The sequence below is a fragment of the Taurulus bubalis genome (assembly GCF_910589615.1).
Source record: "Taurulus bubalis genome assembly, chromosome: 17".
NCBI classification, from domain to species: Eukaryota; Metazoa; Chordata; class Actinopteri; order Perciformes; family Cottidae; genus Taurulus; species Taurulus bubalis.
The window spans coordinates 17,892,246-17,905,504 of record NC_136605.1 but is presented as its reverse complement, the minus strand read 5'-3'; the positions used below and the strand labels follow the sequence as shown (position 1 = coordinate 17,905,504).

Sequence of the window (13,259 nt, the reverse complement as noted above, 5' to 3'; positions counted from 1 at the left end):
ACTTTGGTTATTTTATACAGGAAGCAGCGCATGGGCGCACCCGGCCCACCTCCAAGATAGGCTGATGTGGACAGCTTCAAAGTGATATGATGCAGCTTGCATGAGATAAACTTCTCATAAAGACCATAGTTAGAAAGAAAACATGGCCACTTTATGCTGATCACATGAAGGTTTTTGCATCAGATACGTTATTTTCGACTATTCTGAAATGGTGTATTCTGCATACTGGTCCTTTAGTCCTTTACTTGCAAACATTGTTCATGACTGGAAAGCTGAGCCTCTTGTGGTTTCAATAAACCCACAAAAAGTGTATTTATGTGTGATGATGTCAGTCCCCATAATAGTAATAACCATTTGACATAGTGAGACATGTTTTGGCACTTGCCTTAAATTACCTGTTGTGACTCAACACAGTTTTATGGCCGATTGTGAAATAGCCATCTATTGGTTTCATATACAGGGACACAAACTGCCCGTTTTTTTCGTTTCCTTGATATCTTAATATTGTATTTTGGTGGGATTTTTGATCATTTTATCAATCCTCGAATGTTGAAAACGTATTACATTCGTATACAAAAATATGTGTCATAAATGCTATCAACACAACAATATCTGAAAGTTATGAGACATACGTGGGAATGAGAATGGATGTAAATCGATTATAGTGTTCTAAACCCTTTGACAATCTATTTCATTAAATAAATGAAACATTTTTAAATAATGATGTATGACTTGGACAGGTTTATCTTCAGGTACCAGCTTTCAGATGATGTAAGACGTCTGTTGGTTGACCTGCTGTCCACCACCCTTACACTATTAAGAAAGGCGGTATAGGTGTTAAACTGCTATCTTCATGTATCTTAATGTAACTGCAACCCACCCAGCTATATCTATTTCCTCTGCTTCGGACACAATCTAAGCATCTGGTGTGTGTGTGTGTGTGTGTGTGTGTGTGTGTGTGTGTGTGTGTGTGTGTGTGTGTGTGTGTGTGTGTGTGTGTGTGTGTGTGTGTGGGAGTGGTGGTGATGGGGGCTATCACCATGGTGCAGAGTTAAGGAGGTTGACAGCTGAAGGGAAGAAATTATTATTAGCCTTTTTTCTTTATCAATTTTCCCAAACCGTAATAGTCCGCCAACCCACTTCCCCACTCCATCCTATGATTGGACAGGATTCGAAAAGCATATTTGGGGGAGGAGTTAAATGGTCCTTTTAAAAGAGGCACCAGGTACTGACCACACAGTGAATCCAATCTACAGCCGACAAAATGGTCAAATGGACAGACTTCGAGCGCGCCACCATCCAGGACATCTTCTCCAAGATGGACTATGAGTCTGTGGGCCCTGCAGTTCTTTCCAGGTGAGGCATTGTTTCTGTTTTTATATGTTTTCCTTTACATGGATATATAAAAAGAACTGCATTAACAAATTCATTTTTAATTATGAGTTATGCATGTATTTTCTTGTCTCCTCAGGTGTCTGATCGTCTACCCCTGGACTCAGAGGTATTTCGGTAACTTTGGAAACCTCTTCAACGCCGCTGCAATCATTGGAAATCCACTGGTTGCAAAACACGGAATAATTATCCTTCGCGATCTGGAGCGGGGTGTGAAGAACATGGACAACCTGAAGGAAACCTACGCCGAGCTGAGCGTGCTGCACTCTGAGAAGCTGCGAGTGGACCCCGACAATTTCAGGGTAAAGTTGTAGAACTAATAAAAGATAATAATCGTGTTCAACAATTACTCAAAAGACGACCAACCTCTCATGTTTCTGATGTTTCTGATGCTTGTTGTGTTGCAGCTCATTTCCGACTGCCTGACCATTGTGGTTGCTGCTCGGATGGGCAAAGCCTTCACTGGTGAAGTCCAGGCAGCTTTCCAGAAGTTCCTGGCCGTGGTGGTGTCCTCCCTGGGAAAACAGTACCATTAGAGAGCTGCAACAGAAGACCTCATGCTGCATTTTAACATGTCTCAAAGGCGTAAATAAATAAAACAATTAGAATTTGAACAAGTTTTATGTCTTTTTTCTTTCTGCTTTTATTGTCAAAGCAAGGCGATGTGAACATTATAATATGGAAGCCCTTTTCATAGCATATAATTATGCTCAGGGGTGGAAAAAGGTATACTTAAAAGAAGCATAATATTCATCATGTAGGAAGACCACTTTCAAGGTTTTACTTTAAGATGTATTATAATAAAAAGGTCTTCTCCTCTACTATCAACATCCTTAACTCTGAACCACGGTGATAGCCCCCATCACTGCCAACCCCTCCACTCCTACACACACACACACACACAAACACACACACACACACACACACACACACACACGCACACACACACACACACCAGACACCTTCCTCCAATGACTAAACACACATGCAATTTGCTGTTTATATTCCATATGTAATATATATATATATATATATATATATATATATATATATATATATATATATATTACATAAATATATATTTATATATTACATACATGTATATATATATATATATATATATTGAAACTGAAATGATCTGCATTTAAAATCCACAGTTTTTACTGTCCAATACTGTTCATACTGTCAACATTTTATGCAGCACACTGCACTTTTACTGCTTTCTTTTCCACTCTGGACAGATGCTAATCTGCATTTCGTTGTCCCAGTAGTTATACTCTTCAATGACAATAAAGTTGAATCTGAATTAATCACAATGTATGTTTTGTATTATTATAATACACTTTATAATAGTAATAATATGGTGTAGTATATGTATTATTATTATTAGGTTATTAAATGATTTCTCTCTTTCAAATATAATCGGGGAGAAGAGGATGAATTTAAAATATTCTAGTAAAACAAAAAAACGGAAGCTGTGGGGGAACTATAAAATAAAGATGTTACACAAATGTATAAGAGATAACCATATGGCATATTACTCATATTATTCTCTCTCTTTTCTCCCTGCTTTTATGGTCAAATCAAGACGATGTGAAAATGTAATTATAAAAGCCTTTTTCACAATATATGGTTACATTCTCCGTGGTGGAAAATGTATTTAAAAGTAGCTCATCATGTTGGGTGACCACTTTCGAAGTTTTACATGTTGTATTATAATAATCCCAATGTATTATGTATATTATTATAATGCACTTGATGAAAATAATATGGTGTAGTATATGTATTATGAATAGATTATTAAAAGAGTTATCTTTGAAATATAATGGGGGAGAAGAGGGTACATTGAAAATATTCTAGTAAAACAAAAAACGAAAGCTGTGGGGCAACTATATAATATAAAGACTCATTTGCATACATGTATAAGAGGTATTTTTGGTTGTCTGCTCGAAACAAAAATGAACACCACACAAACAGTTTCATTGCATTTGATCTTTTATTCATATTCTGACTGACAGAGTTTCTATACTAAGACCATGCTGCTGTCCGTCAGCGGCTCCTGTTTACAGTTTATCTGTATTTCTCAGAGAGGGCACGAGACAGAGCAGCCAGGAACTTGTCCATGGCCACGTGGACCTCAGCGGTGAAGTCTTCGGGGAACATGATGGCCATGACCACGAGGATGTTGTGATTGATAATCTGTGAAAATAGAATAATGCAATTTAATTAAAACATAATAAGTGTTATTAAACCTACTGAGTGTAAAATATCAAAAGGCTCCAAGATCCACAAGATGCGGTCTTTACAATTAGAACTCAACACGAAAGCCAAAGAGCAACAAACTAACATCTTCCTGTTCCTCCTCTTCCTTCACCGCTCTATGCTCTACACTGATGTGTAAATCATCATCTATGACATCTACCTTGAAGTTAGCAGGGTCCTGACCATTGTGGTTGCTGCTCGGATGGGCAAAGCCTTCACTGGTGAAGTCCAGGCAGCTCTCCAGAAGTTCCTGGCCGTGGTGGTGTCCTCTCTGGGAAAACAGTACCATTAGAGAGCTGCAACAGAAGACCTCACATGCTGATCATGAAAAGCTCTGTGTTTTTTTTTACATGTCTCAAAGACGTAAATAAATAAAACAATCAGCATTTTAACAACTTTTCTCTGTCTGTCTTTATGGTCAAATCAGACATATTGTGTATATATATATATATATATATATATATATATATATATATATATATATATATATATATATATATATATCTACATTGTGAAATAAGTGTCATGTCTTTTTTCTTTCTGCTTTTATTGTGAAAGCAAGCTGATATTATGAAAGCCTTTTTCATAGCATATAATTATGCTCAGAGGTGGAAAATGGTCTACTTAAAAGTAGCATTATATTCATCATGTGACCACTTTCAAAGTTTTACTTTAGGATGTATTATAAAAGTAGTTTATTCTCCTCAGCTGTCAACATCCTTAACGCTGAACCACGGTGATAGCCCCCATCCCCTCCCGCACATACCAGACACCTTCCTCCAATGACCACACTTGCATGTTGTTTATATTACATAATTAAATATTACATATATATATATATATATATAGACTGTTATTATCTGCATTTTATATCCATTGTCTATACTGTCTGTATTTATTCAGCAAATTTCACTGCACTTTAGCAATGCATGCTAAACTGCATTTTGTTGTCCCAGTACTTGTACTCTGCAATGACAATAAGGTTGAATCTGAATAATCACAATGTATGTGTTGTTTTATTATAATGCACTTTATAATAATGATGATAAAAATATGGTGTAGTATATGTATTATTATTAGATTCTTCACATATTTCAATTTGAAATATAATGGTAGAGAAAAGGACCAATTGAACATATAAAAACAAAAATACGGAAGCTGTGGGGCTTCCGTGTACTATAGACTACTATATACTAAAGATGTTGTAAGAGCCACAAGTGTATTATTGGTAAAATAGAATTTTAGGAATACCTTCTGAATTATGCTCATGAACTAAAATACGTAAAATATATTGAAAGATATTTATGTTAATGACTGACGCTCCCTCTAGGTGATTTAATGACGTCATGACGGTAGCAGGTGCAAAGCAAAGAGCTGCATTAGGCATAGGAATTCATAGTTTTTCTATCGTATGACCGTGATGTAGTTTACTATTTGTGTATTTAGTGGAACATTTTGCTGCATTAAATAAAGACCAAAGGAAAAGAAGTAAACAACTCTATAGAAGCCCGTTTCCACCACACAAAAAAAGAAAGTCATAATTATGAGATAATAAAGTCCAAATTATGAGATAGTATGTGTGAATGCGCTTCAGTGATGCTGGTGTATCTCTGCAACCAGGGCTATTTGAATAATGTTTGTGTTATAATAAAAGAGTATAATAATAATAATAATAATTTTTATTTATAAAGCACATTTCACAGACAAAAGAGGTCACAAAGTGCTGTAAAGTTTAAAAAACATAGTAAAAACACAGTAAAAAAAACATTAAAAGATGGAGGAATAAAAAACACAATAAAACAAAATAAACATAGTGAAAAATAAATAAATACAAAGCAGGTCATATTAGGTATTTAAAACAAAATGCCAGCGTAAATAGGTGAGTCTTGAGTTGTTTTCTAAAAGACATAATCGAATCAGCAAACAGTAGGGGTGCAGGCAGAGCGTTACAAAGTTTAGGAGCTACTGCCTCAAAAGCTCGGTCACAGGTCTTTAGGCGAGTGTGTGGGACGGACAGAAGGTTTAGCTGGTTGGACCTGAGGTTGCAGGCTGTTGAATAAGGGCTAAGTAGTTCAGCTACATATGAAGGAGTCTGACCGTGTAGTGCTCTGTATGTGAGGGTGAGGATTTTAAAATGGATCTTATGCTCTACGGGGAGCCAGTAAAGAGACCCGAGAATGGGGGTGATATGAGACCGTCTATTTGTCCTCGTCAGTAATCTGGCAGCAGCATTTTGAATTACCTGCAACCAGTTAATAGCAGATTTACTGAGTTCGGAAAAAAGTGCGTTTCTGTAATCAATACCAGAAGATTTAAAAGCGTGTATCATCTAATTCAACCGTAGATGAAGCAGATCTCAGTTTGGAAATGTTTCGTAGATGGAAGAAACAGGGTCTGGAATGATGCTCATTGTGTAGGAACTAAAATACGTCAAATATATTGAAAGATATTTATTAGGGCTTGGCACGTTAACGCGCTATAAATACGCTAACGTGGGGGCAGAATTCTTCATCAGGAGCTCTTCCTCATTCTCCAAGTCCTCGTACTCCCATGAATCAAAACCAAAGCCACTGATGTGACATAGCAAAACAAAACTGCAAAGCCTGGCCTTACAAGAGCTTCAGAAGTCCAAGAAGTCCATTTTACACAATTCAACCATACATTTTAACATAAACCTTAAATATGACTCGAAGGACTCGAAAGTGACTCGAGAGAGCTCCCCAAGTTATGAAAATATACATTTTTATATCCATTGATTGATGCCACACATGATTGGCACACCTTTCTGGAAAGCTTACGACCTACGGAATCCGGCAATTGCGCCAAAACCAGATAAAGCCTCAGCAAGATATCAACCACATTGCATTTTTTTTGGGCCAAAAAACTGAAATATGACTTACTTATCGATGAAACGATACTTGATTGGTATGTATTGGTGCATCTGCTTGAGCAGAGCCCCTCTGTTGTGTAGCCACAGGCGTCCAAGTGTCCAGGAAGAAAGTTAGGGCATTTTTGCTTTCAGCTGACCTAAACCTACAGTTCACGAAATCTGCTATATGAACCTCTTAACTGGCCTCACACGTGTTTTCTGTATATTATAGCTTTTTGAAATTCTTCAAATATCCCTTGTGGTTGAGGAGATATTCTGTATTTAGTATGGGTATGCGAACCATTCTGAATTTTTGAGAAAAATGGCTGGGGCTCAACTGGGGCTAAATGAGTTAAAAAGAGGTTTAATACAGCTACTTTGAAAGACTGTGGCACGTGACCTGTTAGTAAAGATCCATTGATAATATCTAGTAGAGAGGTGCTAATTAAAGGCAAAACTTCTTTAAGCAGCCTCGTCGGGATGGGGTCTAGGAGACAGGTAGAAGGTTTAGAAGTAGAAACCGTTGAAGACAATTGGTCAAGGTTGATGGGAGAAAAGCCATCCAAACACACATCAGGGCCCACAGACGCCTCCAAGGCCACTCCACCTGAGGATAGACCGGCAGTGGCCGGGGGCAGGAGATCACCAATCCTGCCTCTAATAGTCAGATTATTATCATTGAAGAAGTTCATGAAGTCATTACTACTGAGGTCTATAGGAATACATGGCTTCACATAGCTGTGACTCTCTGTCAGCCTGGCCACAGTACTAAAGAAAAACCTGGGGTCGTTCTTATTTTTCTCTATTATTGATTAGTAATAGGCTACTCTGGCATTACGGAGGGCCTTCTTATATGTTCTCAGACTATCCCGCCAAACTAACTGAGATTCTTCTGAATGGTTGGAACGCCATATGCTTTCAAACGTCCGTGATGTTTGATTTAATTTGCGGGACTGAGGGTTATACCATGAACAGGTCTCCTTTTGTTTAGTGATCTTCTTTTGTAGAGGGGCTATCGATTCCAGTGTCATTTTCAGTGAGCCAGTAGCACCATTGACAACATGATTAATCTGGGACAGACTAAAGTTAGCATAGGAGTCCTGTGTTATATTGAGACATGGTATTGAATCAAATGCAGAAGGAATCACTGCTTTAAATTTAGCTACAGTACTGTCAGTTAGACATCTGGTGTAGAAACGTTTGCCTAACGGTGTACACTCCGGTAGTATCAACCCAAAAGTTATAAGTCTGATAAAAGAGGGTTCTGTGGAAAGACTATTAAATGTTAATGCCATGTGCAAGAACAAGGTCAAGCTCGATTTGTGAAAAATAAGAAGTATATTTTCAAATAAATCACTTTTATAACATATTTTGATCATAACTATGAATATCCAGCATTATCTAAGCAAGATTTCCCAAAAATATCTTTTGGAGCAGTCACTGACTTGTTCAAACTGTATGGTTCAAGCCCTTACCAACATCCCACGTACTAATAAGACACCTTTTTGGAAAGGTTTGGACCTAAAAAAATCACAATAAAACAAAGCATAGGGGTATTGCCAACGATTTTCAGTCAAGAAACTGTGTCCTTCGGTTCAAAAATGGAAAAACTACTTTTTTTATGGCAAAACATTGTCTCACTGAAGCATGCTGGGACAATTTGCATAAGCCTCCGCCCAGGGGGCTGAGCATAAACGGCTGAGCATTAACGGTTAAAGCAATGAGTGAGTTTCTGCACTCTCTGACAGAAGCCAATCAAATCCAACAATGAGATAAATGTAGCATGAAGGCTATCATTGCTGACATCCACATGAAATGGTGCATTCTACTTAAATAATCCTTCGACCCTCTGGGGTCTGTGGTCATTTTCTTGATTTTACATCATTTTTAAATTCCCCTTTTTAAAGTCACTTGCATATGATACATACTCATGTGTTGTATATCAAAAAATACAGAACAATCTCAGCTATCTATATAATGAGGCACCATTGCCCGAAGCCCCAAGTGTAAAGAGAATATATGACTAAAGCTGAAAAATTGAATCTAGATTTTGGAAATTCTTCATATCTCTTGTGAAAACATAACTTTACTCAGGTGGTATATCGGTTTTGTTGATGGAAATTGGCTTACCAAAGGTCTTAGATTCACAAAAGCAGAGAAATACATGAATAAAATGGAAGATGCATGTAAATAAATGTCTAGAACCAAATATATTATTATATGGTGGGGATGTGCTCTGTGGCTGGCGTTGTGGCCGGCCAGTGGTGGAGAGCTGTTGGCAGCTGTGAATCCTGTCTGTAAAATAAATTCACTATTAGTAAGTATATAGTGACAAAAGTTGATTATGCATCGTTCAGTTGTAGACACGTAAGACGACATCCAACACTGCAGGAGCTAGCCGGGTGCAAACGTTGCTAAGCTATCGTCAACAAACTAACGCTAGTTACGGTCTTACAAACACATAATGGAGGTCCAACACTACTACTCATACTATGTTCACTGAAATAAAGTTAACGGTGATAGTGACAAAAGTTGATTATGCATAGTTCAGTCGTAGACACGTAAGGGGACATCTAACACTGCACTATCTAGTGACATGCTAACACTGCTAAGCCATCGTCAACAAACTAACGCTAGTTACAGTCTTACAAACACATAATGGAGGTCCAACACTACTAGTCATACTATGTTCACTGAAAGAAAGTTAACGGTGATAGTGACAAAAGTTGATTATGCATCATTCAGTTGTAGACATGTAAGAGGACATCCAACACTGCACTATCTAGTGACGTTCTAACGCTGCTAAGCTTTCGGCAACAAACTAACGCTAGATACGGTCTTACAAACACATAATGGAGGTCCAACACTACTAGTCATACTATGTTCACTGAAAGAAAGTTAACCGTGATAGTGACAACAGTTGATAACGCACAGTTCAGTCTCACAGAAACTCTGTAGCCAGCTATCTGTCCCGTTAGCTCCGGCTAGCTCCATGTTAGTGAATCCTTCAGGCACTGAAGCTGACCTGTTGTGAGCCAACACAGTCTTATAGCAGTTCGGGAAATAGTCACAAAATCTATTGGTTTCGTATACAGGGACACACACTGTCCGTTTTTTCTTTTCTTGATGTCTTAATGTGTAATTTTGAGGGATGTTTGATACTTATATCAATTCTCTAGAAAGCATATTAAATTGTTGTACAAAAATATGTGTAATAAATGCTAACCCAAAAATATCTGAAAGTTATGAGATATAAGTGAGAATGAGAATGGACGTAAATCGATTATAATGTTCTAAACCCTTTGACTATCTACTACATTACATAAATACATTGTTTTTAAATAATGATTTATGACTTGGACAGGTTAATCTTCAGGTACTAGCTTTCAGATGATGTAAGACATCTGTTGGTTGACCTGCTCTCCCTCACCATTACACAGTTAAGAAAGGCGGTATGTGTGTTTAACTGTTATCTTAATGTTTCTTATGAATGTAACTCCACAACACACCCAGTAATATTTCCTCTGCTTCGGACTGTAACAAGCTTCTGTCACTTCCCTGAGTTCCCCCCCCCCAGCACCAATGACAAAAGCACACTCGAGGTATCGTTTGTAAATACTTTTATTGTGTCCTGCACACGCTGGCAGACTATGTCGCTTAACCACAACCCTGAGACCACAGGACACAATCTAAGCATTGCAGATTAGTCCTTTCTTTATCAATTTTCCAAAACCTTAATACTCGGCCAACCCACTTCCCCACTCCATTCTATGATTGGACAGGATTCTATAAGCATATTTGGGGGAGGAGTTAAATGGTCCTTTAAAAAGTGGCATCAGGCACTGACCCACACAGTGAATCCAATCTACAGCCGACAAAATGGTTGAATGGACAGACTTCGAGCGCGCCACCATCAATGACATCTTCTCCAAGATGGACTATGAGTCTGTGGGCCCTGCAGCTCTTTCCAGGTGAGGCATTGTTTCTGCTTTTGTACGTTTTCCTTCACATGAATGTATAAAAATTGCATTCACACATTTTCTTTTATTGAGAGTTATGCATGAATTTCCGTGTTTCCTCAGGTGTCTGATCGTCTACCCCTGGACTCAGAGGTATTTCGGTAACTTTGGAAACCTCTTCAACGCCGCTGCAATCATTGGAAATCCAAATGTTGCGAAACACGGAACAATTATCCTCCACGGTCTGGACCGGGGTGTGAAGAACATGGACAACCTGAAGGAAACCTACGCCGAGCTGAGCGTGCTGCACTCTGAGAAGCTGCACGTGGACCCCGACAATTTCAGGGTAAAGTTGTGGAACTAATAAAAGCGGATAATCATGTTCAACAATTACTCAAAAGACGACCAACCTCTCATGTTGCTGATGTTTCTGATGCTTGTTGTGTTGCAGCTCATTTCCGACTGCCTGACCATTGTGGTTGCTGCTCGGATGGGCAAAGCCTTCACTGGTGAAGTCCAGGCAGCTTTCCAGAAGTTCCTGTCCGTGGTGGTGTCCGCCCTGGGAAGACAGTACCATTAGAGAGCTGCAACAGAAGACCTCACATGCTAATCATGAAAAGTGTTTGTTTTTTTGCATGTCTCTAAGGCGTAAATAAATAAAACAATCAACATTTTAACAAGTTTTATTTTGTTTTTCTTGATACTTTCATGGTAAAATCAAGACAATGTGGAAATTATATTATGAAAGCCTTTTTCATAAAATATAATTACACTCAGGGGTGGAAAAATGTATACTTAAAAGTAGCATGTAGGATGACCACTTTCAAAGTTTTACATTAAGATGTATAATAATCACAATGTATGTTTTGTATTATTATAATGCACTTTAATATAATAATAATAATAATAATATGGTGTAGTATGTATTAATATTAGATTATTAAAAGAGTTGTCTTTGAAATATAATGGGGGAGAAGAGGATACATTTAAATATTCTAGTAAAACAAAAAACAGAAGCTGTGGGACAACTATATACTATAAAGATGTATTTGTACAAATGTATAAGAGCTAAACCTATATGGCACATTACTCTCTCTATCTCCTTTATTTCTGCTTTTATGGTCAAATCAATATACATTGTACATATTCTAGTAAAACATAAAAACGGAAGCTGGGGGGCAAATATAATATAAAGATGTATTTGTTCAAATTTATAAGAGCTGATATGGCATTACTTATATTAATATCTGTCTCTCTCTATCTGTGCTTTGTTTGATCATGTTCTTCTGTTTTATGTTAAATACCTTTACATAAATCCTGTAAAATTAAATATGTTTTTGATTGTGTTCCATAAACAGCTATACTGTCTCTTTAGATGTGGAAAAACCCTCTGCTATGTGTTGTTTCCTACAGCATTCTAGGTATTAATATTGTTTTTCCAATATAAATTCCACTGAATTGACGCTTTGCATGCTGTTGACCTGACTTTAACCCGTTTTAATCTGCAGGTCTGTTCTGAAGAAAAATGAACACCACACAAACAGTTTCATTGCATTTGATCTTTTATTCATATTCTGACTGACAGAGAGTTTCTATACTAAGACCATGCTGCTGTCCGTCAGCGGCTCCTGTTTACAGTTTATCTGTATTTCTCAGAGAGGGCACGAGCCACAGCAGCCAGGAACTTGTCCATGGCCACGTGGACCTCAGCGGTGAAGTCGCCGGGGAACATGATGGCCATGACCACGAGGATGTTGTGATTGAGAATCTGTGAAAATAGAATAATGCAATTTAAAACATGATCAAGCATTATTAAACCTACTGAGTGTAACATACTAAAAGGCTCCAAGATCCACAAGATGCTTTTCAATTAGATCTCGACACGAAAGCCAAAGAACAACAAACTCTTCCCGTTCCTCCTCTTCCTCCACCGCTCTATGCTCTACACTGATGTGTAAATCATCATCTTTCACATCTACCTTGAAGTTGGCAGGGTCCACTCGCAGAGTGAAGGCATGCAGCTCACTGAGGTTCAGGAGACCCGCATTCAGGTCGTCAATTTTGGCCACAGCTTCTGCAACTCCACCCATCACACTCTTTCCGTGCTTCTTCACCGACTCAGATCCAGGGCTCAAGTCCTTCCAGTGGGAAAAGTAGGTCTTGGTCTGCGGGTAGACCACCAGCATCCTGAGTAACACATGAGAGTGGGTGAATGAGCGAGTAGCAGTAGGTTGAATCTTTTTTTTTAAACAAACAGATATTTTAGGAGCATCTTGTGCAGTTGGTTATATTTACCTGGACAGAGCATCAGTGCCAATTTCCCCAGCCTTGCCAGACACCTTAGCCCAGAAGGCTTTGACTGCTGCCTTGTCCTTCGCGGTGAGACTCATCTTCCTTGATGCTTGTTCAACTGAATGCCGATCAGCCCAAACTTTGGTTATTTTATACAGCGCATGGGCGCACCCGGCCCACCTCCAAGATAGGCTGATGTGGACAGCTTCCAAGTGATATGATGCAGCTTGCATGAGATAAACTTCTCATGAAGACTATAGTTTGAAAGAGAACATTGCCACTTCATGCTGATCACATGAAGGTTTTTTTCCATGCAGTATAAATACGTTATTTTCGCCTATTTTGAAATGGTGTATTCTACTGTTCATTAAATACTCCTTTAATTGCAAACATTGTTTATTACTGGAAAGCAGAGACTCTTGTGGTTTCAATAAACCCACAATAAATGTATTCATGTGTGATTTTTTGGTTGATTATTTTTTAAA

The 13,259-nt window shown here is 38.1% G+C and overlaps 3 protein-coding genes across 4 annotated transcripts; 2 read left to right on the top strand and 1 right to left on the bottom strand.

Annotated features, from left to right (window-relative positions):
• Positions 1-1,264: 1,264 nt before the first annotated feature.
• LOC306749867 (hemoglobin subunit beta-2-like) lies at positions 1,265-1,944 on the top strand (the record flags this gene model as incomplete). The annotated part of the gene is made up of 3 exons (XM_079233206.1): positions 1,265-1,356; positions 1,472-1,694; positions 1,800-1,944. The coding sequence occupies 3 exons, from the start codon at positions 1,265-1,267 to the stop codon at positions 1,926-1,928; spliced, it is 444 nt and encodes a 147-aa protein (XP_079089332.1). The 3' UTR covers positions 1,929-1,944.
• A 1,518-nt stretch (positions 1,945-3,462) lies between these two features.
• On the bottom strand, positions 3,463-12,888 carry LOC306749863 (hemoglobin subunit alpha-1; the record flags this gene model as incomplete). Of its 2 annotated transcripts, none has more annotated exons than XM_079233202.1 (3): positions 12,778-12,888; positions 12,462-12,669; positions 3,463-3,591 (listed from the first exon to the last, which is right to left on the bottom strand). In XM_079233202.1, the coding sequence occupies exons 1-3, from the start codon at positions 12,870-12,872 to the stop codon at positions 3,463-3,465; spliced, it is 432 nt and encodes a 143-aa protein (XP_079089328.1). In that variant the 5' UTR covers positions 12,873-12,888. The 2 variants fall into 2 exon arrangements, with proteins under 2 accessions (XP_079089328.1, XP_079089327.1); XM_079233201.1 differs by lacking the exon at positions 3,463-3,591 and adding an exon at positions 12,027-12,250.
• LOC306749857 (hemoglobin subunit beta-2-like) lies at positions 10,385-11,157 on the top strand. The gene is made up of 3 exons (XM_079233195.1): positions 10,385-10,494; positions 10,606-10,828; positions 10,934-11,157. The coding sequence occupies exons 1-3, from the start codon at positions 10,403-10,405 to the stop codon at positions 11,060-11,062; spliced, it is 444 nt and encodes a 147-aa protein (XP_079089321.1). The 5' UTR covers positions 10,385-10,402; the 3' UTR covers positions 11,063-11,157.
• Positions 12,889-13,259: the final 371 nt, after the last annotated feature.

Excerpts from the sequence above, each read along its gene's own strand:
- LOC306749857 (XM_079233195.1), top strand. The coding sequence starts at position 10,403 with ATGGTTGAATGGACAGACTTCGAGCGCGCCACCATCAATGACATCTTC. Across the intron at positions 10,495-10,605 it reads GGCCCTGCAGCTCTTTCCAG|GTGTCTGATCGTCTACCCCT; the intron begins GTGAGGCATTGT and ends GTGTTTCCTCAG. Across the intron at positions 10,829-10,933 it reads TGGACCCCGACAATTTCAGG|CTCATTTCCGACTGCCTGAC; the intron begins GTAAAGTTGTGG and ends GTTGTGTTGCAG.